Below are 24044 nucleotides of genomic sequence, written 5' to 3'. Positions count from 1 at the left end.
ACCCTCATCCCTAGCCCTAACAACAACAACAACAACAACTATTATTATTATTATTATTATTATTATTATTATTATCTGTAAATCAACTCGACCTGATGTTGCAAGTTCCTTTCACTTCTTCTCACTTACACTTGCGCTCTGTAGGGGTCCTGCAGACTAAGGAATGTCAAGGGATCGCTATAGATTATTACTACTAATAATAATAAAATAAAAGAATAAAGAATAAAAGACTGGGAGAATTAAGGCGCTGGTGGGGTTTACTCCTCCGTTATTTTCCCGGAAAATAACTTTCCCATCCAGGAAAGTACCCTCAAATAATGGATGCTCAGCACGTTGCAAGCTGCACCGGTTGGATTGCTGCCTGGCTCGTTTCTAGAGTCCGCGCGTGCGCACACGGGACCCTCGAAGCCGCGCAGGGCGGCCGCTTCCACTCTTAGACGCTTCCAGCACACACTGGCACTGGAAACCTCTGAATTCTGCGCAGGCGCGCGTCGCCCGTGGGGGAGTGTCTCACTCGCGGAAGAGGTGCGCGTTACCGGGCGACCACTGAGGAGACGCCATTTCAAGGAGCCGTCTGCGAAAGAGCACATTTTTTGGCGGAGGGGCGTGCTTTGCCTTCTGCGCAAGCGGCTCCCGGCCCTATTCGCCGCCTCTCTTCTCGCCCTCGCGAAAGCGGGCCCGTCTCTGCTTCTGCGCAGGCGCAGCTGTCGAGTGGGCGTGCCTCTGGCGTGACGCGCCTGGCGCGCCGCCCGAGGTAATATAAAGGCCCGCTCCCGGACGCGTTTCTCGACCTGCTGGAGCAGCGCGAGGCGGGCCGCCGCTGGCGGGCCTGTCCCCGGGGTGGAAGAGGGCGAGGCCTCGACATCGCGCTGGGGATCGTCGTTCTCACCGGCGGCGTCGCTGGCCAGCAGGATGCCGAACATCAAGCTCTTCAGCGGCTCCTCGCACCAGGACCTGTCGCAGAGGATCGCCGACCGGCTGGGCCTCGAGCTGGGCAAGGTGGTCACCAAGAAGTTCTCCAACCAGGAGACGTGGTGGGTTGCGCGGATCCGCGGCCGCCGCGGGGCAGCCTGGGAAGGGTAGTTGTTCCATGCTGGGTACGAGGTACGTGGTGGGTTGGGCGCATACGCGGCCACGGGGGGATGCTGAGAAAGATACCGGTAGTTCTCCGAGGCGGCGGTCCGCGGGGAGCGCGCGGGGCAGGCTGAGAGCTGTAGTTCCCGCAAGGGACGTGGTGGGTTGAGCGCATGCGCGGCCACGGGACAGTCTGCGAAGGGTAGTTCTCTGAGGCGACCGAGCTAGTGGGTCTGAGGGGATTGCGCAGTTCCCCAGGCTTGATGTAATGCTGCGTCTCCAGGGGATTGGGGGGCATGTCGGCAACTGTAGTTCTCCAAGCAGGAGATGGGGGGGGCAGCACTTTGGGAACTGTAGTTTTCCATGAAGGAGACAGCAGCATTCTGGGATGTATAGTTTTCCTTGGAGATGGGGGCCTGCACTCTGGAAAGTGTAGTTTTCCGTGAAAGAGATGGGACAGCACTCTGGGAACTCTAGTTTTTTGTGAAGGAGGCGGGGAGCAGTCTGCCTGGCTAAGCAACTGGGCTGTGTACGTGACTTGTGAAGAAAGAGGAATGAAACAGGGATGCAGGGGTGTGGGTTGATCAAGAATCATATCGAAATAGTTTAAACCCAGTCAACGCAATGCTTTCATTGCTGACACAGATGGCTTACTCTATATTTGTTATAATTCCTCATAGCAATCCCACCTGATCACTACAGAAGCTGTAGTTCTCCAGGCAGGAGATGGGACAGAACTCTGGGAACTGTAGTTTTCCACGAAAGAAACACTGAGCACCACTCTGAGAAATCTATTTTTCCATTAAGGAGATGGGCAGCACTGTGGGAATTGTAGTTTTCCGAAAGGTGGATTTGATTTAAATCCCTAGTCAGTAAGACTTGATTTAAATCATTTTTTAACAGAAAGACTCATTTTTGCTGGTATAATCTTTCTATTGACAACCAGATGAAAGTTTTCTTTTAGGAATGATAAATTTTCAGAGTCGTTTTTACAGTTGTATCAAAAATGACTGATTTGGTTCTACTCTTAGAAATACACTGACAGATAATTATGAAATTATGGTGAGGTTTATTAAGTTAATGGTTTCCATTTGGACAACTTTTCTGCTGTGCTTGATTGGAAAGATAAAAATTACCATTGCCTTAATAACAATCTAAACAATTTATTTCACTAAAACAATAACATGATAGCATATGGATCCATATTTGTTAACTGGTGTGATTCCACAATTTTTTTTAACAGAGACTGTGTTTTAGCACACATGAAAAGCTTATTTCCTGATATATTATTATTATTATTATTATCCCTAATCCCTATCCCTAAGTTCTATTGCTGTCTCTAACTCTTATCTTTAACCATAACCATAACCATAACCATAACAACAACAACAACATTTATAGGCTACAACTGAACTAGTTACAAAATAATCAAAATAATAAATCCTTATTTCTCGCTCAATAGCCTTTGGACTACAACATATCTCAAAGAGAAAATTTTTAGAAAGTGTTTTAATTTAAAAATCCAGTTTGAATAAAAAATACCCCTATAAATGGAAAATATCCAGTTTAAATTGGGGGGGGGGAGTCTGATTTAAATTGAAAAAAACTGATTTAATTAAATAAATCTGATTTTTTAAAAAAAAATTAAAAAGAATCCTTGAATCTTTCTCCCCGCAGCGTGGAGATCGGTGAGAGCGTGCGCGGCGAGGACGTCTACATCATCCAGAGCGGCTGCGGCGAAATCAATGACCACCTGATGGAGCTGCTAATCATGATCAACGCCTGCAAGATTGCGTCTGCCAGCCGAGTGACAGCAGTCATTCCCTGCTTCCCCTACGCCCGGCAGGACAAGAAGGACAAGGTTTCCGGGGGGACGGGATTACTGGCGCACCAGGGAAGGGGTGAAGTTGCCGGGCGGACTGGGCTGAGGGCAGCCATGCCCCAGTCTTGCTAGCTAAGCTGGGTTATAAAGGTAAAGGTGAAGGACCCCTGAAAGTTAAGTCCAGTTGTGAACGACTCTGGGGTTGCAGCGTTCATCTCGCTTTACTGGCTGAGGGAGCCGACACAGTTTTTCCGGGTCATATGGCCAGCATGACTAAGCCACTTCTGGCAAAACCAGAGCAGTGCACGGAAATTTCACGGAAAGGCTGGATTATATATAGGTGGGATGAATTGGAGACCTGCCTGCTAGGCATGCTGGGAGTTGGAGTCTGGCTAGCTAGGCCTGATTGTAGCTGGGATCCTAGCTGCTAGGTAGGATGGGAGTTGGAGTCCTGCTAGCTATGCTGGGTTATAGGTGGGATCCTGCCTGCTAGGCCTGATGGGAATTGTAGCACGGCGCCTGATTCAACGGCCCACTTTCCATTGCAGAGCCGGGCGCCCATCTCCGCCAAGCTCATCGCCAACATGCTCTCAGTGGCCGGCGCCGACCACATCATCACCATGGACCTGCACGCCTCTCAGATCCAGGTGGCGCCTCCAGGGCTCATCTAGTCCAGCCCGCATAGCCACGTGTGAACTTTCTGAATATTATGACTATTCAACACTTATGTTAATAATGTACTTTTTAATTTTAATTTTTATCGATTTTGTGAAATATTTGAGCGCTTTTTTGCAGGGGAAAAGTGAGGCTTATATTCAGGCCAATACAGTATTATTACGTTGACTATGTTACTAAGGTCTGCTTTTTATGACGTTTTCCAACTGCTTTTATCAGATTGATGATGATGATGATGATGATGATGGGGAAGCCCAGCCAGATGGACGGGGGTATATGTATTATTATTGTTATTATTATTATTATTATTATTATTATTATTATATTTCTGCTTCCTGGCCCAGGGCTTCTTTGACATCCCTGTCGACAACCTGTATGCCGAGCCGGCCGTTATGAAGTGGATCAAGGAGAACATCGCCGAGTGGAAGAACTGCACCATCGTCTCGCCGGACGCCGGGGGGGCCAAAAGGTGACCCCAGAATTTCCCAAAATTTGTCACAGGTCCCTTCCAACTCTATCATTCGGAGATTCTGCATTGAGATTCCTGCTTTGCCGGGGGATGGACTGGATGACCCCCGGGGTCCTTCCCAGCTGCTCCATCCTATTAATCTCCCATTATAATAATAGTAATAATAATAATAATAATTAATACCTTTGCTTCTCCATATTAAGAGGGTGCCAGCAAGGCTGAATCTTTCCATAAAAATGGATTTAAATAATGATAAAAGTATTTTAAATCAAGACATCTCAACCTAGAACCTCCTTCTCCCAGGGTGACATCCATCGCCGACCACCTGAACGTCGACTTTGCCCTCATCCACAAGGAGCACAAGAAGGCCAGCGAGGTCAACCACATGGTCCTGGTGGGCGATGTCAAGGACCGGGCGGCCATCTTGGTGGACGACATGGCCGACACCTGTGGGACCATCTGCCACGCTGCCGACAAGTGAGTCTGATTTAAGTGGTGGGGAAATCTAATTTAAAATTTAAAAAATCCAATTTAAGGGGGGGGAAATTCTGTTTTAAATCAAAAAAATCAATTTAAATTTTAACAATTTAAATTAAATTAAAATTTTAAATTTTAAAAAATCTGATTTAAATGCTTAAAAAATCTGATTTAAATTGGGAAAAAAAATCTGATTTAAATAAAAAAATCTTCAGATTATTATTATTTTTAAAAATCGTTGATTTTTACCCACCCTGCTTGGAAGGCAACCCCTGAGGTCATCCAGCCCAACCCGCTTTCCCCCGCAGGCTCCTCTCGGCAGGCGCCACCCGAGTCTACGCCATCCTGACGCATGGTATCTTCTCCGGCCCAGCCATCTCCCGGATTAACGGCGCAGGGTTTGAGGCCGTCGTCGTCACCAACACCATCCCGCAGGAGGAGAAGATGAAGCACTGCCCCAAAATTCAGGTAGGGGGATTATTATTGTTATTGTTATTATCTATCTGGCACGTTCCTGATCATTCTCACATCTTCCATCAGCTTCGTCATTTATTACTATTATTAATTATTTTTATAATCTCTGGCACGTTTCTGATCATTCTCACATCTTCCAATGTCAATTGTTTATTATTGTTATTATTTATTATCATTATTATTTCTCTGGTCTGTCCCAGATCATTTGGCCCCTTCCTCATGCCAACTTGCCGCATCCCGTGACTTTTAATTTCTATTCTTTGTCTATTGTCTTGTTTTATTGTGATGGCCGAGGGCTGGCACAAATAAAGATTCATTTATTCATTCAAAGCTTGACTGGCTGGTGAAGATTCATTTGTTCGTCTTTTTTGCTATGGCCAAGGGCTGACGCAAATATTCATTCATATCGCGCACTATAACCCGGCGCCCAGTTAACCCTGCCTCTCCCTCTCTTTCCCCCCTAGGTGATTGACATCTCCATGATCCTGGCCGAGGCCATCCGCCGCACCCACAACGGCGAATCCGTCTCCTACCTGTTCAGCCACGTCCCGCTATAGTTCCTGACCCTGGCACACAAATTCAACAGTCCTCTGTGCATGTACAGAGTGCTGAGTTGGCTTTATCCCACTTTTCGATTCAGGGCGCCTGGTGGGTGGGAATTTTAGCGCGGGTCTAATTTGGGGGTCATTTTATCCACTTGTTTCTCTGGTTCTTTCACTTCCCGAAATCCCCTTTCAATTGGGGGCGTCTGGTGGTCGGAATTTAAAATGCGGTATTTATTGTTCATTTCCGACGGGGTGATCCAATCCCTTGGTGTTGGCGCTACAATTCCCCGCCCCTTGATTTGGGGTTTCGACGCTATGGCTCCCAGCCCTAAATCCCATTCGTTCCCCTCTTTTCTGGTATCCCATGCTTGTTTCCTTCCCCCCCCAAAAAAACCCACCATTTTTCGGGAATCAGGGCACCTGGCGTTGGCCCTAGAATTTCCCCCGAAGCGCCCAGTGGCGCCACGACTCCCCTAAACCCCATTCATTTCATTCTGTCTCCTGTCGCCCCCCCCCCCAAGTACACTTAATTTCGAACTTGGATCCAGGCACTAGAATTCCCCCTAGGCGCCCGGCAGTGCTATGACTCCCCTAAGCCCCATTCATTTCGTTCTGTCTCCTATCTCCCCCAGAATACACATAATTTTGCGCTTGAATTCCCTGCCCTCGACTCTATTCATTTCATCCAATCTCACCTCTGATCCCCATTATTTCCCCACCCACCCAATTTTTTCAGATTCTGGTCTCTGATCCTGGGCAGCAGTGTGGGAATTCTAGCGTGTTTTAAATTAAAAAATTATATTAACCTGCGGTTAATATACCGTATTTTTTGCTCTATAAGATTCACTTTTTCCCTCCTAAAAAGTAAGGGGAGATGTGTGTGCGTCTTATGGAGCGAATGCAGGCTGCGCAGGTATCCCAGAACCCAGAACAGCAAGAGGGATTGCTGCTTTCACTGCGCAGCGATCCCTCTTGCTGTTCTGGCTTCTGAGATTCAGAATATTTTTTTCTTGTTTTCCTCCTCCAAAAACTAGGTGCGTCTTGTCGTCTGGTACGTCTTATAGAGCGAAAAATACGGCAATATGGGGTGTGTCCTGTTCATTTCAGAGGGGAAAATCGCTGCTGCAATTCTCCCCACTCAAAAAACCCTTCACCCTTGGGTGCCCAGTTGAGAATTATAGACTCCTGGAGCTCCTGCGCCCCCCCCCCCCCCGTTCCAGGTTTGAGTCCTGGCGATGGATGAATGAATAATAAACTCTCATTTAAAAGCCCCAAATCTCTATTTCTTCATTTGCAGGGTGGGTGGGTGGACCGCAGCTCGGCATGCTGGGAGTTGTAGTTTCTTCCTCTTCTACGGTTTCCTTGAGATAGGGAAGCTTTTTATATTTGATGAATTATTGTGTTAATGAGACCTTCGGGTATAGGGCGGCATAAAATAAATATTTTGCAGGAAGCCAGATGGGCAGGGTATATATTATTATTATTATTATTATTATTATTTATTAATTTATTCCTCAAGAAATTTTTATTGAAACTTAACATATATACATAATAACCAAAATTCCCAATGATTCCTTCGCATAAAATATAATATCTAAATTACAACAGCTACTTAATTATAAAACCCACCACCCACCCTCTACTTCTCTCCACAGCAATTCTACTTCTTTATATTTCTTTCTACCTTTTTTCCTTGCATTCTATAATAAATTACATTCTGATTTTTCCTTCTTTCTTTATTGTTTTTGTTATTGCTTACATTTTTTATTCTAAGCCTATTAGCATCTCATTTTTAGAACAATATTTTGACATATAATCTTCGAAATACTTCCACTCCATTCTTAACTTTTGATTTGATCTTATAATTGAAGTTAATTTTACCAATTCTATATACTCACTTAATTTACAAATCCACGCTTCCTTTGTTGGTGTGTCCTGAGATTTCCATTTAGTGGCAATTACTGGTACTACCCTGGCAGCTGTTGTTGCATATAAAAAGATTGTTTTTTTTTTTTCATTTGTGGTACAGTGGTGCCTTGCAAGACGAAATTAATCCGTTCCGCGAGTCTCTTCGTCTTACGGTTTTTTCGTCTTGTGAAGCACTGCTATTAGCAGCTTAGCGGCTATTAACGGCTTAGCGGCTTTAAGAAAAAGGAAACAAACTCGCAAGATGTTTCGTCTTGCGAAGCAAGTCCATAGGGAAATTCGTCTTGCGGAACGACTCAAAAAACGGAAAACTCTTTCGTCTTACGCGTTATTCGTCTTGTGAGGTACCACTGTACATCTTTGCCCACCAACCCTAACAGATAAGCTTCGGGATTTTATCAAGGGATTTTTAACATTTTCTTAAGTTCCTCATGTATTATTCCCCAAAACTTCTTTATTTCCTTGCAACCCCACCACATAAGAATTATCGTTCCAGGTTCTTCGTTACATTTCCAACAAATGTTGGATTTTAATTTATATATTTTGGCGAGTTTGACTGGTGTTAAATACCACCTGTAAAACATTTTAACAAAATTTTCCTTTATCATATAGCAGGCGGTAAAGCGGATATCCTCGCGACAGAGTTTCTCCCATTGTTCTAAATATATAGCGTGGCCGATATCTTGTGCCCATTTGCCCATTGTTTATTTTACCTCTTCATCAAATCATAGTCCTATAATAGAGTGTAAATTTTTGATAATAATTCCTATTCTTTTGTAATATGATGGTGCTAAATAGTGTTTGTTCTTTGGCAAAACCTTTGATCTGCATTAAAGACACTTTTTAAATGTATATATTGCCAATTATCCCTCCCATATTGTATTAATTCTTCATATGTTTTTAATTTTAACTTTCCTTGGTCTTCTTCCAGTATTTGTCTATATGTTGCCCAGTTCGGATTCATATTGAGTTTTTTAAGTGCATGGGCTTCTAATGGAGAGATCCATAAAGGGATTTGTGGCTCTAATAACTGTTTAGAGGTGCTATTATTACTATTAGTATTATTGCAAGTGCCTGGACTGCATGACCCTCGAGAGGCCCTAAAAATGTCGCAGGGGACAGATTGGGGCGTCCCTATTTCCACCATGGAAAAGAAGGAAGGAGCTCCAGTACCATTTTTCTAAAAATTATTATTAATAATAATTTTATTTCTGTCCTGTTGAAAGCCGCCCAGAGTGGCTGGGGAAAGCCAGCCAGATGGGTGAGGTAGAAATAAAGCTATTACAGTCATACCTCGAGTTACAGACGCTTCAGGTTGCACGTTTTTGGGTTGCGCACCTCACAGAACCTGGAAGTACCGGAACGGGTTACTTCCGGGTTTTGTCGCATGCGCAGAAGTGCTAAGTCGCGCTATGCACAGAAGTACTGAATTGTGACCCGCTGCAGGTTACGAATGCTGGGGGTTGCAAACGTGCCTCCCGCACGGATCACGTTTGCAACCCGAGCGTCCACTGTATTATTATTAGGGATAGGGTTGTTGTTGTTCTGCCCAGAGTGGCTGGGGAAACCCAGCCAGATGGGTGGTGTATAAAGAATAAAAGTCGTCATCCCTGTTGTTGGAATTGTAATTGGAAGGGAGGTTTTTGGTTTGATTTCATGAGGGATATTTTTAAAATATTCATGAGGAATAATTTAAAGTCTGATATATACACACACACACAGACACAGATAGATATGATATAAATACATAGATAAAAATATAAATATGGATATATATCTTATATAAGCTAACATATATAAATGTGTCTGTGTGTGTGGATATATATATATATATATGTGTGTGTGTGTGTGCGTGTGTGTATGTAAATATCTGTATCTATATATATATATCAGTATATTCATTTATTTCAAACCAAGGAAACTAGAATTGTAATCCTTGTTGCTGGAAATGTAATCGGAAGGGAGGTTTTGGGTATGATTTCGCCACAATATTTGTTGCATTTTCTTCGTTGCGTTTGACGGATTGTTGGATCGCTACCGTATTGGCCTGATATGCCACTTTTAAAACTTCCTGGTTGGAATTTGGGGGGAAAGGGAGGCTTTTATTCCTGACAATACGGTAGTTCCATCTGATTTCCCCACCGAAACGGAGCGAAGCATTAAAAAACCGACAAGCTCTTCTCATGAAATTCACCCTTCATTTTTATTTCAATATTATCCTTCGTTATTCGTCCTTCATTATTTCGGCTTTCTGCGCGCCATGTTAAGAACAGTTGATTTTCACATTTTTCTATATGTATGTGTGTACACACACACACATGTTTTTATTAGCCTCTTACAAAAAAAATGGTGTTATCTCGTCGAATAATTTCCTGCCGTTTGAGCTTATTTTTTTTCAAAAAAATGACTTTCTTTTTGGAAACTTCAAGGGATGGAGTGATTTTTCCTCCAAAAAGCAGGACTAACAGGTTGTAGGACCTCTCTCTCGCTCCGATGTTGGTTTCCCGCGCTGACGAAATCCCCAGACCGGGAATAATCCTGTTTTCGGGTCCGGCTGGGTCAAGTGAGATCATAGAATCATGGTTGCATTTGAAAAGGTACCCCGGGGTTATGTAGTCCAACCCTGGCAGATCGGGACAAGCCAACTGGCTGACGGGCAGTTAGAACAGGAGGTTGGCGGCCGCCTGGTTAGAGCCTTGTGGTTAGAAGACCAGTCCAGGGTGCAAATAATACGAGAGTTATTATTATTATGAAGAGGGAGGGAGTCTCTTCACTCGGGAGGGGTGTGCCGGGTTAGAATTTTGTTCCCCGGCCCATCAGCCTCAGGACGGCGAAGTTGTAGGTGGCAGCGATGATAAATGTCACCTACGGAGGAAGGGGAAGAGAAACAGAATTGCTAGAACCCATTCCTCCTGGTTCTCCTGATATCTCAGCAGCTTTGAAGACCATCAAGAATGGTCTCCTGCCCATTCCTCCTGCTTCTCCTGATATCTCAGCAACTTTGGTGGTCTCCTGCCCATTCCTCCTAGTTCCCCTGATATCTCAGTGCCTTTGAAGACCATCAAGCATGGTCTCCTGCTCTTTCCTCCTGGTTCCCCTAATATCTCAGCAGCTTTGAGGAGACCACAGGCCCATCGGAAGGAGGCCTGCTGATTTTCCAGGGTTCTGCCAGAGACCTCCCTCCCATCCTTTGCCCCACGTGTGGTTCAAATTCTCCACCCAGAGATGAAGAGTTGTGGGAAGCCGTACTTACCAGAGCCACCAAGGTGACCGCTGCTCCCACAAAGGCCGCAATGAACAGGTGGAACGTCATCTGGAACTGTAGGATGATGATGATGATGATAATAATAATAATAAATAATAATAAATTTATACCCCGCCCATCTGGCTGGGCTTCCCCAGCCACTCTGGGCGGCTTCCAACAAATTATTAAAATACAGTAATGCATCAAACGTTAAAAGCATCCCTAAACAGGGCTGCCTTCAGATGTCTTCTAAAAGTCTGGTAGTTGTTGTTCTCTTTGACATCTGGTGGGAGGGCGTTCCACAGAGAGGGCGCCACTACCGAGAAGGCCCTCTGCCTGGTTCCCTGTAACTTGGCTTCTTGCAGTGAGGGAACCTCCAGAAGGCCCTCGGCGCTGGACCTCAGTGTCCAGGTAGAACGATGGGGGTGGAGACGCTCCTTCAGGTATACTGGACCGAGGCTGTTTAGGGCTTTAAAGGTCAGCACCAACACTTTGAACTGTGCTCGGAAACGTACTGGGAGCCAATGTAGGTCTTTCAAGACCGGTGTTATGTGGTCTCGGCGGCCACTCCCAGTCACCAGAGAAGAAGGAGAAGAATGAGGAGGAGAGGGAGGAGGAGGAGGAGAATGGGTCACCCATTGAAGGCTCTCAATGTAGAAACACAGAATGGTAGAAAGGACCAGGAAGGTCCTCTAGTCTTGACCACTGAGAACTCACCTCGGATGTCTTGCAGATGGAGAGAAGGCTCTGGCCACACACTCTTCCCGGGGAAGCATTCCACGGCAGGACACCTGTGTCAGGGCACCGAAACACAGAACGGTTGAGAGTTGGAGGGCCACCTTGCCCCCACCTCCTTGACCCCTCTTGACATGTGAAGCTGGAGATCCACCAAGACCCTGAGAACCTGCTCCCAGATCCTGATAGCAAGCCGGTGGTCTACCAAGACCCTGAGCCCACCATCAGGGTCCATCGGAATCTCCCTAAACGTAGGACCTGACCTTTCCCCCACTTGAAAATGCCTTGGGTTGATTCATGTGATGTTGGAGGACCACCAAGCCTGAGATCTTTCTCCCGGGTCCTGATAGCAAGCTGGCAAGACCCTGAGGTCCTTCCTGACCTTCGTCCCTCTGGAAATTCATTGGGGTGAGACCCGTGGGGAGATGGGGCTCCCCAGGATCTTGAGATTCTCCCAGGTCCTGCTACCAAGCTTGGTGCTCCATCAAGACCTCAAGATCCTTCTTCCAAGCTTGGTGGTCAACCAAGACCTCAAAAACCTCCCAGGTCCTACTGGGAGACCCCTCATGAGGTTCTTCCTCCCCAAGGTGGCCCAGTAAACTAGGTTCTTCCTCACCATACATCCGGGCGTCTGTGCAGAGGTTCCCGATGCCGGTGGCCGTCTTGGTGGGGTTGGCGATGGAGTTGCAGGTGGTCCAGGCTGTGAAGTAGACGTAGATGGGGACAGCCGAGCAGGCCAGGACCAGGAGCCAGAGGACGGTCAGGACATAGGTGATGCCCACAAACTGAAAGGAGGGAGAAGAAACGAGTGTCAGCGATGGGCCGGGAGCTTCCAGAGGACGGGGCATGAGACTGGAGACCTTTGGGACCTGAGGAATTCCCAGCCACTTGGACCTTTCCTCCCGATATTCCCACAAGGGGTGGGCAGAACTTGAAAGGTCCCTATTCCTAGGTTCCTATGATCCATTAAAATCCTATTTTTAGGGGCGGCTTATATTTGGGTATTTCTCAGGTGATGATGGAGACCTCCTATTCTATCCTATAAAATGAAAACAGACCTCCTATTCCATCCTCTAAAATAAAAATAGAGACCTCCTATTCCATCCCCTGAAATGAAAAGAGTGGCTTCCTATTCTATCCCCTAAAATGAAAACAGACCTCCTCTTCCATCCCACAGATATTTATTTGATTAAAATACGGACTGCCTATTCCATCCCGTAAAATGATAATAGCCACCTCTTCTTCCACCCCTCACAAGTCAAATCTGGGACTGAGAAAACAGGGATACTCGGATGGCCCGGGATTGGGGGGGAGGGGACCTCCATAGGCACAGCAGGTGGTTTTCTGATTGCACCACGGGTCACAATTACAAGTCCCTTGCTGCCTTTTGGGGCAGGAACGTCCTTCCGGGATGGAGGCCCGAAGGGTACCTATAGGGCAGGAAGGGGCTAAAAGTGCCCTGTTGGATTCCTTAGACGTGGAATTTCCTCCTTTTTCCACCAATGCCACCTGCGACAGCACAGGCAGCGGACCTTGGAATTGTAAAGCCATTCCGAATGACTGTTCCAAGAATCAAGCGGAGGAGGGTTTCCTTTTTGGAAGGATAAAATCGGGGTCCCCAAACTAAGGCCCGTGGGCCGGATAAGGCTCGAGGGACTCGTTTATCCAGCCCATGGCGAACCCCGCTGCCCGCTGCCACCACCCGCTCTTACCCGTGCTGCACTGCGTGGCTGCCCACTTCCAGGTCTGAGGAGCACCAGAAATAGCTTGTGTGCATGCACAAGCGTTATTTGCGCATGCGCAAGTTATTTCCGGTGCACATCTGGGTGGGAGGAGGCCTGTGCACATGGACACAAGCTATTTCGGGTGTTCCTCCAACTCAGAAGTGTGCTGGAAATAGGGTGTGCGCACGTGTCTGGGCATGCGCTCCCCCACCCTCCGGCCCAACGCGCAATTGGCACTGGAGACACCGGCCCGAGGCATGGCAAGTTTGCTGACCCCTGGATAAAATCCTCCTTTTACAGAAAGGTTCAGCCTTGCTTGCCTCCTCTTAATATGGACAACCAGAGGAAGGTTTCCTTTTTGGAAGGATAAAGTCATTTTATAGAAAGGTTCAACCTTGCTGGCATCCTCTCAGTATGGACAACCAGTGTGAGTGAAGGAAGGACAAGACTTATTCAATATATCCTGTTCCTAACGCCCCCCACCATCGGCAGTCTCATGCCCCGGGTTTGAACGGTGCCGGCACCAGGTGCGAAAGAGAAGATCACCTTATCGGGATGGCCCAGCCATTTTCCCACACAGTGACACACCAGCTCCCAGGAGTGGCCGGGCCGGTGTCCTCGGGGCCCCCTCCCCTTGTGGCCTACCGTGGCGCCCAGGCCCTTGCCGCAGACGGTGGCCCGGTAGTCGCCGAAGACCTGCCGGACTGCGCTGGTGGTGTAGAAGCCTTCGGCCAGCAGGAGGGCACCAAAGAGGAAGAAGAAGCCGGCCACCCCGTAGATGGCGTACTGGAAGTCGTGGATCCTGCAGGGGAGAAAATAGGAGAGGGGGCCATCGGTACAGCAGGGGCACCCAAGGGTCATCCAGTCTGTCCCCCCACCAGAGCTAGGAGGGATATACAGTTGGGAAAGGATTGCAGAATATTATTTTGATAGAAGACGGGTCGTGTGGCCGTAGTTTAACTTGATGTGGACATGCAGTGAGAAAAGGATTGCAGAATATGAACGGGGGAACGAACCGGTAAACAAACAAGAAAACGAACGAGGGAATGAACAAAGGCGGCGGAGAAAAGAAACGTTTGGAGGCGCTTACACATCGACCAGGTACTCGTAATCCTGGTAGTTTTTTGAGAAGTAGGTCTCGATCAGGTGCTCGGTGCCGGTCAGGGCTTCGTGGCTGCAGCCGCAGAAGAGTGCCACCCCCAGGAAGCACAGGGCCGTGGCCACCAGCGAGGTGAAGGGTGCCCCCACCAGGCAGCGGGCACAGCACTCTAACAGACCTGCAGGGAGAGGGGAAGAAAGGAAGGAGGGAAGGATAGAGACCTCTTGAGGAAGAGTTGCCTAACCCCTATCGCTCACCCCATCCCTAACCCCTATCCTTATTCTAAACCCTTTCCCTAACCCCTATCCCTAACCCCCATCCCTATCCCTAACCCCCATCCCTATCTCCTTTCCCTATCCTAAACCACTGTCCCTAACCCTAACCACTACACCTAATCCCTAACCCCAAGGGTCATCCAGTCCAGCCCCCGGTCAGGCAGCAATCTTGGCGTCGAATCACAGGTGGCACCAGTGCCGGATTTACATCTAAGCTCAACAAGCCGTAGCTTAGGGCCCCCCCTCTCTTGGGGGCCCCCAAAAATATAAAAGGGGAAAAAAACCTGGATGTACATTTCCAGAATAGAAAATAAAAAGCAAATAAAATAAAACCGACATGCAGCAACAGTGTGTTGTGTTGTATTGGCTCCTGTAATGTAAGTCATGGGCCCCGCCTGCTCCCTAAAATATCCCTGGTGTCCTCCTGTTACAGCTTGGTCTCTCCCACAGACAGGAGACAACTCCGGCTGTTAATTATTTCAGATTATTGCAAAAACAACAAACTAGGACGGGGCTCCTCTACTCATCCTCCTCCCCAGAAGATGGAGTTGCCCGGAATGAGCTCTTCCCCCTTCCCCAGCACGGAAGCCCCCACCTTCTCTTCCGGTATCCTACAAGATTTGGCAGAGAGTGTTTCCTGCATTCCATGCATTCCAACGTCTTGCCCACTATCAGAGTTCTCACACATCTGTCTGTCCCTTTGGCCAGAGCTCAGATTACAGTTGCTCTCCCCCTCCTCTCTTTCTGCTGTTAACTGTCCTCTCTCTGTGCATGCTTCTCCTCCTCCTGTCAGCATCTGAGCTTTGCTGACACCTCCATTCTATATATAGGGTGCCAACATTCTGCATGGACTGGTTGCCTGGCAACATGTGGAAATGGCTTTAGAAACCTATGACCTATGACCTGCGGACCTATGTGGAGAGGGGGATGGTGAGTTCTACCACATGTGGTGGACATGCAGTAAAGTAAAAGGCTTTTGGGAACTGATTTACAACGAACTTAAAAAAGTCTTTAAATATACCTTTCCCAAAAAGCCTGAAGCTTTCCTGCTAGGAATAGTCGGCAAGGAAATAAAAAAAAAGAAGACAAAAATCTGTTTCTATATGCCACAACGGTCGCTAGAACTATGCTAGCCCAAAGTTGGAAAATGGAGTTAATAACTACTATAAATGACTGGCAGATCAAGATGTTAAATTATGCTGAACTAGCTAGAATAACAGGAAGATTAAGAGACCAGGATGACCAGAAGTTTCATGAAAATTGGAACAAATATCTGACGTATATTAGAGATAAATATAGAACTTTGAAGACTCTGGCAGGGTTGGAATAACTCTGACAGTGTTTGGCAAATATGTAAAGGAGATAAAACACGTGACTTTAGAATTTATCTGATACTTACCAACGAAGTGAAGGGAAGTCCGAGGCTCGGCGGAGCCCAAAATAATTGTGTAATGTATATATGACTTTTGTAACAGCTATGTTATATGTAACTTATGTAATCTAGATTGTATATATGTATAACCAATGAAAAACCAATAAAAATTTATATGGGGGGGGGGGAGGAATATACTCCAATCTGAACGAAGCCAGATTGGATTGCTTAAGTAAAGAGATTCAAACAAATCTAAAAATAAATAAATAGAGACCTATGAGGTCCATCAATGACAATATAGCATATATTCAACACAAAAAAACAACGACAATTTGTTGTGGACAAAGGACAGCTGGACATAGAAATGGCCCCATTACCTTCAGGAGCTGAGAGCCGCATCAAACCTCAATCTGGCCCTGAAACGCATTGGCCGGACCTTGGGATCAGTAAGGAAAGTCTTTTAAACTTGCTTCCCAGTGGGGTGGATTTGATTTGAAATCAAATCAGTTTCAGTCACGATTTAAATCACAATTTAAATTGCTAGTCAGTAAGACTTGGCCTTGCTGCCATCCTCTGAATATTGACCACCAGAGGAAGGTTTCTTTTTGGGAATCATAAATTCGTTTTCACACATACATCAAAAATGGCTGATTTGCTTCCAATATTAGAAATACATAGACCGATAATGATGAAATTCTGGTGAGGTTTAAGACGTTTCTATTGGGACCACTTTTCTGCCGGACTTGATTGGAAGGAGAAAAACCATCATAACCATTTAAACCATTTATTTCATTATAACAATAACATGATAGCATATGTATCAATGTTAACTGATGTTGTTGAACGATATTATTATTATTATTATTACTCAGTCCCACCACGGAAAGGTGGGAATCTCAACGTGGCCTCGCATCGGAAGGCAACCCAGCCCTGCTAGGCAGGCCCTGGGTATCTCAGGCTTCAGATGGCTACCTGGAGAACCGGCTTGGGGTACTGTATCCGGGTTCGAGTTCTGCGGAGCCGCGGTTGGTTGGGGTTCGGGCCCGCCGCTAACATTATCTACATTGTGAAAAATACAAGGGTCAGCAGGACAGGCAGGCCTCCCCACGGCTCCTTCCTCTCCAATAATATTAATAATAATAATAATAATAATTTTTTTGTTATTTATACCCCACCCATCTGGCTGGGTTTCCCCGAATGCTGAGACCCCCCCCCCAAGGGTTGTCAAGGCAGGAATTTCAAAATAGGAGCAGAAATCTGGATTTGACCCCGACGGTCAATTGGTCCAATGTTCTGCTTAATCTCTGCTGGTAACAAGCAGCTGTGAGATGCCAGAAACAGTGTCAGGTATGGATTCGAACTCGCAGCTCATCCTCAATTGTCCATTGTCTTTGGGACAATGGAGCCTTGATATCTCCATCCCACGTTGCCCCCACATCCCACCCCAGGGATGGTGAGGAATGGTCCGGTTAGAGTCCTGGGAAGAGGGCCCTGGGTTCAAATCCCCGAGACCTACCTGGCAGGGTGAAAATAGGGACCTGCCCAATTCTATCCCTCCATTATTTCTCTGGTGAAAAGACAGAGCTCCTGTTCTATCCTCTAAAATGAAAATAGAGACCACCTATTCCATCCCCTAGAATGAAAATAGAAACTTCTTAGTCCGTCCCCTAAAATGAAAATAGAGATCTCCTATTCTATCCCCTAAAATGAAAATAGAGACCTCCTATTCTATCCCCTAAAATGATTTTTTAAAAAAATGCTTTCTTCGTTATAAAACTGTACAAGAGAAATACAATGGTACCTCTGGTTACGTACTTAATTCGTTCCGGAGGTCCGTTCTTAACCTGAAACTGTTCTTAACCTGAGGTACCACTTTACCTAATGGGGCCTCCCACTGCTGCTGCTGCGCGATTTTTGTTCTCATCCTGAAGCAAAGTTCTTAACCCGAGGTACTATTTCTGGGTTAGCGGAGTCTGTAACCTGAAGCGTATGTAACCTGAGGTACCACTGTAATCAAGAAATGTTAAAATCCTTCGTTTCTGAATGGATACTTGTTTAGTACATTAATTAGCATGACCTCTGTGATAGGAATTTTGAGGTCTAGATATATGGTAATGTTCATAACTGCACGTACATAGATCAAGCACAGGAAGACTGACCAAGGAGAAGCTTCAGGATCCATGAAAGCCCAGATAACAAGAAAAGTGTATATGCCTTGATTTAGCAGGAATGATCCCTTAAAGAGTTAAATTAACTAATTTGGACAAGTGCCCTTTTAAGAATGGTTTTGTTTTAACAGATTGGTTTGAAAAGTTGAAAACCATGGGCATATATAAATTCAAATTGGACTCAGTTTGAATTGGGCAAGTGTATCCAGGCTGCAATTAGCTTTTTGGTCCTTTAAGAGCAAGTGAGCAACTTCCCATGAGTGCAAGACCAGAGCCTATAATAATAAAATCCCATAGAATGGCCAAGGCAAAGACATCTCTCTCATGACATGCCCAAACCTGTGCCAGCTATGGTGAATGCCAGGCGACATGGTTGATAAGAAAGCCCCGAGAGGATTCACCAGGATGTGTTGCTGTACTACTATGCCAGTGTGAGACCGCAGAAGAGCTATCTTGACACCTGAGAACACACACACAAAAACGACGGAGCTAAAAAGCAAACTGCATTTTTCAGTCAGTAGTGGACCTTCCTGCTAAATGTAAAGCATAGACCACTATATGATATATTTACACAAAGGCATCCATTTACAACATACGATGTTATTTGTGGGGCAAATTCTTTTAAGAAAAATTCTAGCCCCAAAGGGGGGATAATGTGATAGGAATTTTGAGGTCTAGATATATGGTAATGTTCATAACTGCACGTACATAGATCAAGCACAGGAAGACTGACCTGAAGCCATTCCCCCCCCCCCCCTAAACTGAGTAAATGTTTCTCTGCATGGTCAAAATGGAAAAGCCTCCCCATTGTCTCTTCCTTCACAAATCCTGTCTTAAGGGTATGTCTGTGTTTGAATAAGGGTGTGAGCCTGTAACCTGGCCCAGGAACTATTTATCACTATAAAAGACTGGCCAGGCTCCGCAGGCAATCCAATCAAGTAACCTGCCAGACAGGAAATAAACAAGGATAAGAGAAAAACAATATTGAAATTTATGTTTTAAGGCCACCTTTTCTGTGATGTATCTGAGGGGTGGTCTTAGGTTACACCCCTTCTGTGATGTATGTATAATGTTTCTGGGGGTGGTCTTGATCTACAGGATGGGAATTTCAAAAGTCTTTATAAGCCCTTGCACAGCATTTTTTGGGGTCCTCCTCCTTTCCTGCGAGTGAGGGGAGCACCGTGTTGCAACAGATCAATAAAGATCAAGCTTACTAGCTGCTTTGCTTCTCAATATTCTCTGGTTGGCCTCTGTTCTTTTCTCCTACCAATAGGGAACCTATGTAAGGACTCTATATGGGCTCTTGGATACCCCATAAGGGAAAAGGACATATTTTTGTTTACAACACCTCCGATCTTTCCATTTTGTTCCTGAATTAGGTTCTTTAAATACGCACAACTTTATTTCCTCCCCATTACTTCACTGACTTTAAATTTGATAAGGTTCTCCTTTTTACACACAGAAACTGTCGAAACCTGATATTTTGACCATGTTCTTTTACGTAGACTCTGTGTATTTCCCATTATCTGGTAAATTTTTTGTCTGTCACCTTGCTGATAGTCTCGCTAGTTCGACATCCTCTCTTTCTTTCTTTATTTAAATTGATTTAATTGATTTAATTGATTTTGCCAGTCGGATTTGATTGTGATATCCTCTCCCTTCCCACCTTTTGCGATTAAAATATTGGCGGCAACTCTCCATAAAGACTCTCTTAAACTTTTTTTAATTCCTGCCAGGAATTATGGGAAACGAAATTCCCTAAAATAAAAATATGGAATAGGAGGTCTCCATTTTCATTTTAGGGGATGGAATAGGAGGTCTCTGTTTTCATTTTAGGGGATAGAATTGGGGGTCTCTATTTTCATCCTGCCAGGAAGGTCTCGGGGATTTGAACCCGGGGCCCTCTTCCCAGGACTCTAACCGGACCATTCCTTGCCTCTTCATCTCAGAGGTGGGATGGATGGAGGGAATGTGGAACAGAGCAAAGCGGAGAGATAAAAAGGCTCCCATTGTCCTGAAGACAATGGACAATAAGGGATGGGCTGCAAGTTCGAAACAATGCCCTCCTTCATGGCACCTCCAGGAGAGCGGCCCCGGTTGGTACGGAAAACACCAGAGCTGAAAGGAACCCCCGGTGGTCATCCAGCCTGACCTAGGAATGTCAGGGCAGTTTTGCAAAAAGAAACATGGGAAATTGGATTCAGATGGTGTGAAATTGTTAGGAATTTCAGGGGCCCATTAATGGACAGTTTTATTTCACAGGAACATCGTTTTTTATTTGGTATATATGGCACAGATTAGTCCTGCCTAGATATGGGAAGGCCTAGGATAAAACCAGGAAAATTGGAAATAAAAAATAGTTTGATATAGTTTGAATATTCCACACCCTTTTTTTCTCCTTCAATTTTTCCGGGGGGGGGGGGAAACAGGGTCACCCCCCATTTTTTCCGGGGTTTTTCCAGGCCTGGATGAATCTCAGGGTCCCTTCCGACTGCCGAGCCAATCTCCTGGGTCCCATTCCCTCCGGTTGGCTATAGTTCCCATCTCTCTGGCGGTGTAGCAGTTAGGGTCCTGGGTTCGAATCCCCTCGCTTCTTGGCCGAGACCTACCTGGCCTGGTCGTGGTGAAAGGGAGGTGAGGAGCTGGAGGGATATAGCCCACCTACCCAATATTTCTCTTGTGAAAATACAGACCTCCTCTTCTACTCCCTAAAATGAAAATAAGAACACCCGATTCTATCCCTCCAGCATTTCTCTTGTGAAAACGCAGACTTGCTATTCTATCCCCTATAATGAGAATAGGAACATCCTATTCTGTCCCCCAAATATTTCCCTTGTGAGAATACAGACCTCCTCTTCTATCCCCTAAAAGGAAAATACAGGCCTCCCCTAAAATGAAAATAGAGACCTCCTCTTCTACCCCCTAAAATGAAGATAGAGACCCCCTTTTTCCAGCCCCCCAATATGTCTCCAATGAAAATAGGGAGGTCCTCTTTCCCACCCTGATGTCCCCAGAAACACGTCACATTTCAAAGGTCTCAGGACAAGTGGTACAGTCCAGGGTGGGATTGGAACCCGGGATGGCTTCCCAAATCCCTGAGATCCACCTTGGCCAAATTAATGGGTGATGGAGATACTGAGAAGTTTTCCCCTGGTCCAACTCACCCATCGTCTTGGGGTTCAGGTGAAGTCGCAACTGTTCTCTTCTTCAGCTAGGACAACCCAGTCGTCGTCGTCTTCTCTTCTCCTCCTCCTCCTATTCCTCCTCCTCACTTCACTGGATTTCTCTCTGCTCCCTCAGATCCTCCAAAGAAAAAGGGTTCTGTTGTGTAGAGCCATGCCCCTTAAAGGAGAAGCCAGCCCTGTCTCCTCCTGCTCCTTCTCCTCCCTGTTAACTCTGAGATGGACATGATCTGCTTGATGGAAAGTCCTAAGATCTGTGGGAGCTTCCAGCTTTGGTGGAAAGCTCTGAGCTCAGGCTGTAGGAACGTGGCTCACGGTCTCTGTGGACCACCAACTTTTGTTAGCAGGGCATAGGAGAAGGATCTCAGGGTCTTGGTAGACCCCCCCCCCAACTTCACCTGAGTCCAACCCAAAGGATTTCAAGAGGTCAGGTTGTGCCTTTATGGAGAATCAGGTGGACAAATAGAACGATGGTGGACCTCAGGGTCTTGGTGGACCACCAGATGGCCACCAGGATATGGGAGAAGGTTCTCAGGGGCTTGGTGGAGCCCCGTCTTCACATGAATACAACTCAATGGATTTTAAGAGGGACAACGGCCAGGTCCTGCATTTAGGGAGGATCACATGGATTCTGAGGGTGGACTCAGGGTCTTGGTGGACCACCAACTGGTGAGCAGGGCAAAGGAGAAAGTTCTCAGGGTCTTGGTGGACCTCCTCATCACCTGAGTCCAACCCAATGGATTTCAAGAGGGACAAAGGTCAGGTTCTGCATTTAGGGAAAATCAGTTGGAGCAATAGAAGGGTGGTGGACATCTGGGTCTGGGTCTTGGTGGACCGCCAGCTTCATATCAGTCTCACAAAGTGAATTTCAAGGAGGAGGAAGGTCAGGGTCTGCACTGAGGGAGGAGTTACCAGATCTAAGATAGGGGGCACCTGGTTTTCTAGAAAAACATGGGTGATTCTGCCCTGCTCACCACAATTTCATTGTGATAGGTCTATGTCTTCATAAGAGCAGAAGCAAATCAGTTACTATTCCAGAAATGAATTTGCCAGATTGGTCAACAGGAAGGTGATACCAGCATGGCTGAGTCTTTGTGTAAAAAAGAAAAGGATTTGTCAATTGGAAGGTGATCAGAAACTGGGACGGCTTCTTTAAATCAGAGACGTCCCTGGGAAATAGGGATACTTGAAGGATCTGGTCTTTCTCCAAGGAAAATAGGGCTTATATCCGGGCCAATACGGTATATTCTTCTATTGGAGAACTGCCTTGACCAAAGGTGTCCTGGGTTTTGGAGACACTTGAACTCGGGACGCGAAGGAGAAATGGGCTAAGAGGCAGGAACCTTCACCGGGAAACCCCACAGGACATGCGGATCCAGAATTGGCCTCCACAGTCACTTACGGACTCACCGTAAGAAGAAGAAGAAGAGTCTATTCTTCTATATCCTATCCTTCCATCCTCCCCAGTTTGGCCCAGTTCCCCCAGCAGGTGTCGCGAGGGATGCCTTTGGCCCTCTATGGCTTCCTTCAGGATTTGGGGGCCGCCTGGCAGGGCCAGTGCGGAGAGAAGCCGGCTGGCAGAGCCACCCAGGGTGAAAAACAAGACCCTCTTTGTTGATTCCCAACAATGGAGAATGGATAAAATCCGAACAAAGAGGACCATAGATCCTCCAGCAGGAGGGCAGAGAGGTCTTTGTCCCTCAGCAAACAAGGAGAGGCATTGTGGGGAGAAGGAAGGGAGCCCTGAGGGTCATCCAGACCAACCCCACTTCTGATGTTGCAAGGTGACGGTTCCTTCCCCCTCAGCCTTGCTGGCATCCCCTATTTTAGAACGTATTCTTTTTACGTGTTTTTTTATGTATTTCATGTTTTTAAAAATGTATTTTATCGTGCATTTCTTTGATTACCGTATTTTTCGCCCTATAAGACGCACTTTTTCCCCTCCAAAAATGAAGGGGAAATGTGGGTGCGTCTTATGGGGCGAATGCAGGCTTTCACTGAAGCCTGGAGAGCGAGAGCGGTAGGTGCGCACCGACCCCTCTCGCTCTCCAGGCTTCGCGGACCTCTCGGCAAGCAGCGGGAACGCTCCCGCTGCTTGGGGAGAGTTGCAGGCATCCTGAAGCCTGCGCGTGCAGGCTTCGCGGATCTCTCCTCAAGCAGCGGGAATGGTCCCGCTGCTTGGGGAGAGCTGCAGGCATCCCGAAGCCTGCGCGCACTGATCTCAGCGCGTGCAGGCTTCGCGGATCTCTCCTCAAGCAGCGGGAACGTTCCCGCTGCTTGGGGAGAGCTGCAGGCATCCCGAAGCCTGCGCGCGCTGATCTCAGCACGTGCAGGCTTGGCGGATCTCTCCTCAAGCAGCGGGAACGTTCCCGCTGCTTGGGGAGAGCTGCAGGCATCCCGAAGCCTGCGCGCGCTGATCTCAGCGCGTGCAGGCTTCGCGGACCTCTTCTCAAGCAGCGGGAGCCACCGCTGGGCTCCCACGGCTTGCAGAGAGCTGCCTGTTTGGGGGCTGGGGTCGGGGGAAGCTCGGGCTGCCCCAGCCCCGCGCCTGGGGGGAAATAATTTTTTTCCCTTTATTTCCCCCCCAAAAAACTAGGTGCGTCTTATGGGACGGTGCGTCCTATAGGGCGAAAAATACGGTATGTGTTTCAGAATGTATTATTGTTCTTACGTCTTTTATGACTGACGCCAGGACATGAACCCGGGGCAGGAATCTCAGGAATCTCAACATTGAAGCATGGAGTTGGAAGGGACACCCAGGGTCATCCAGACCAACCCCCCTT

At 46.8% G+C, this 24044-nt stretch overlaps 2 protein-coding genes across 7 annotated transcripts; one reads left to right on the top strand and one right to left on the bottom strand.

The window, feature by feature from the left end:
- The first annotated feature begins 752 nt into the window (after positions 1 to 752).
- LOC310697683 (ribose-phosphate pyrophosphokinase 1-like) lies at positions 753 to 6812 on the top strand. Of its 4 annotated transcripts, none has more exons than XM_083484375.1 (7): positions 753 to 1104; positions 2752 to 2935; positions 3445 to 3543; positions 3916 to 4040; positions 4344 to 4517; positions 4826 to 4985; positions 5456 to 6812. In XM_083484375.1, the coding sequence occupies exons 1-7, from the start codon at positions 1091 to 1093 to the stop codon at positions 5546 to 5548; spliced, it is 849 nt and encodes a 282-aa protein (XP_083340501.1). In that variant the 5' UTR covers positions 753 to 1090; the 3' UTR covers positions 5549 to 6812. The 4 variants fall into 4 exon arrangements, with proteins under 4 accessions (XP_083340501.1, XP_083340500.1, XP_083340502.1 ...); XM_083484374.1 differs by having other exon boundaries at positions 789 to 1034; XM_083484376.1 differs by having other exon boundaries at positions 853 to 999.
- A 2834-nt stretch (positions 6813 to 9646) lies between these two features.
- LOC310697684 (myelin proteolipid protein-like) lies at positions 9647 to 21545 on the bottom strand. Of its 3 annotated transcripts, none has more exons than XM_083484378.1 (8): positions 21244 to 21545; positions 16884 to 16970; positions 14256 to 14442; positions 13712 to 13967; positions 12058 to 12226; positions 11424 to 11497; positions 10716 to 10781; positions 9647 to 10327 (listed from the first exon to the last, which is right to left on the bottom strand). In XM_083484378.1, exons 1-8 carry the CDS (start codon positions 21245 to 21247, stop codon positions 10256 to 10258), a joined length of 915 nt encoding a protein of 304 aa, XP_083340504.1. In that variant the 5' UTR covers positions 21248 to 21545; the 3' UTR covers positions 9647 to 10255. The 3 variants fall into 3 exon arrangements, with proteins under 3 accessions (XP_083340504.1, XP_083340506.1, XP_083340505.1); XM_083484380.1 differs by having other exon boundaries at positions 13811 to 13967; positions 21244 to 21539; XM_083484379.1 differs by lacking the exon at positions 16884 to 16970 and having other exon boundaries at positions 21244 to 21532.
- Between the last annotated feature and the right edge of the window lie 2499 nt (positions 21546 to 24044).

This window comes from Podarcis liolepis (assembly GCF_965112155.1).
Source record: "Podarcis liolepis genome assembly, chromosome: W".
Lineage (NCBI taxonomy): Eukaryota > Metazoa > Chordata > Lepidosauria > Squamata > Lacertidae > Podarcis > Podarcis liolepis.
The sequence above is the reverse complement of the archived record's forward strand: the minus strand, read 5'-3'. Positions and strand labels throughout refer to the sequence as shown.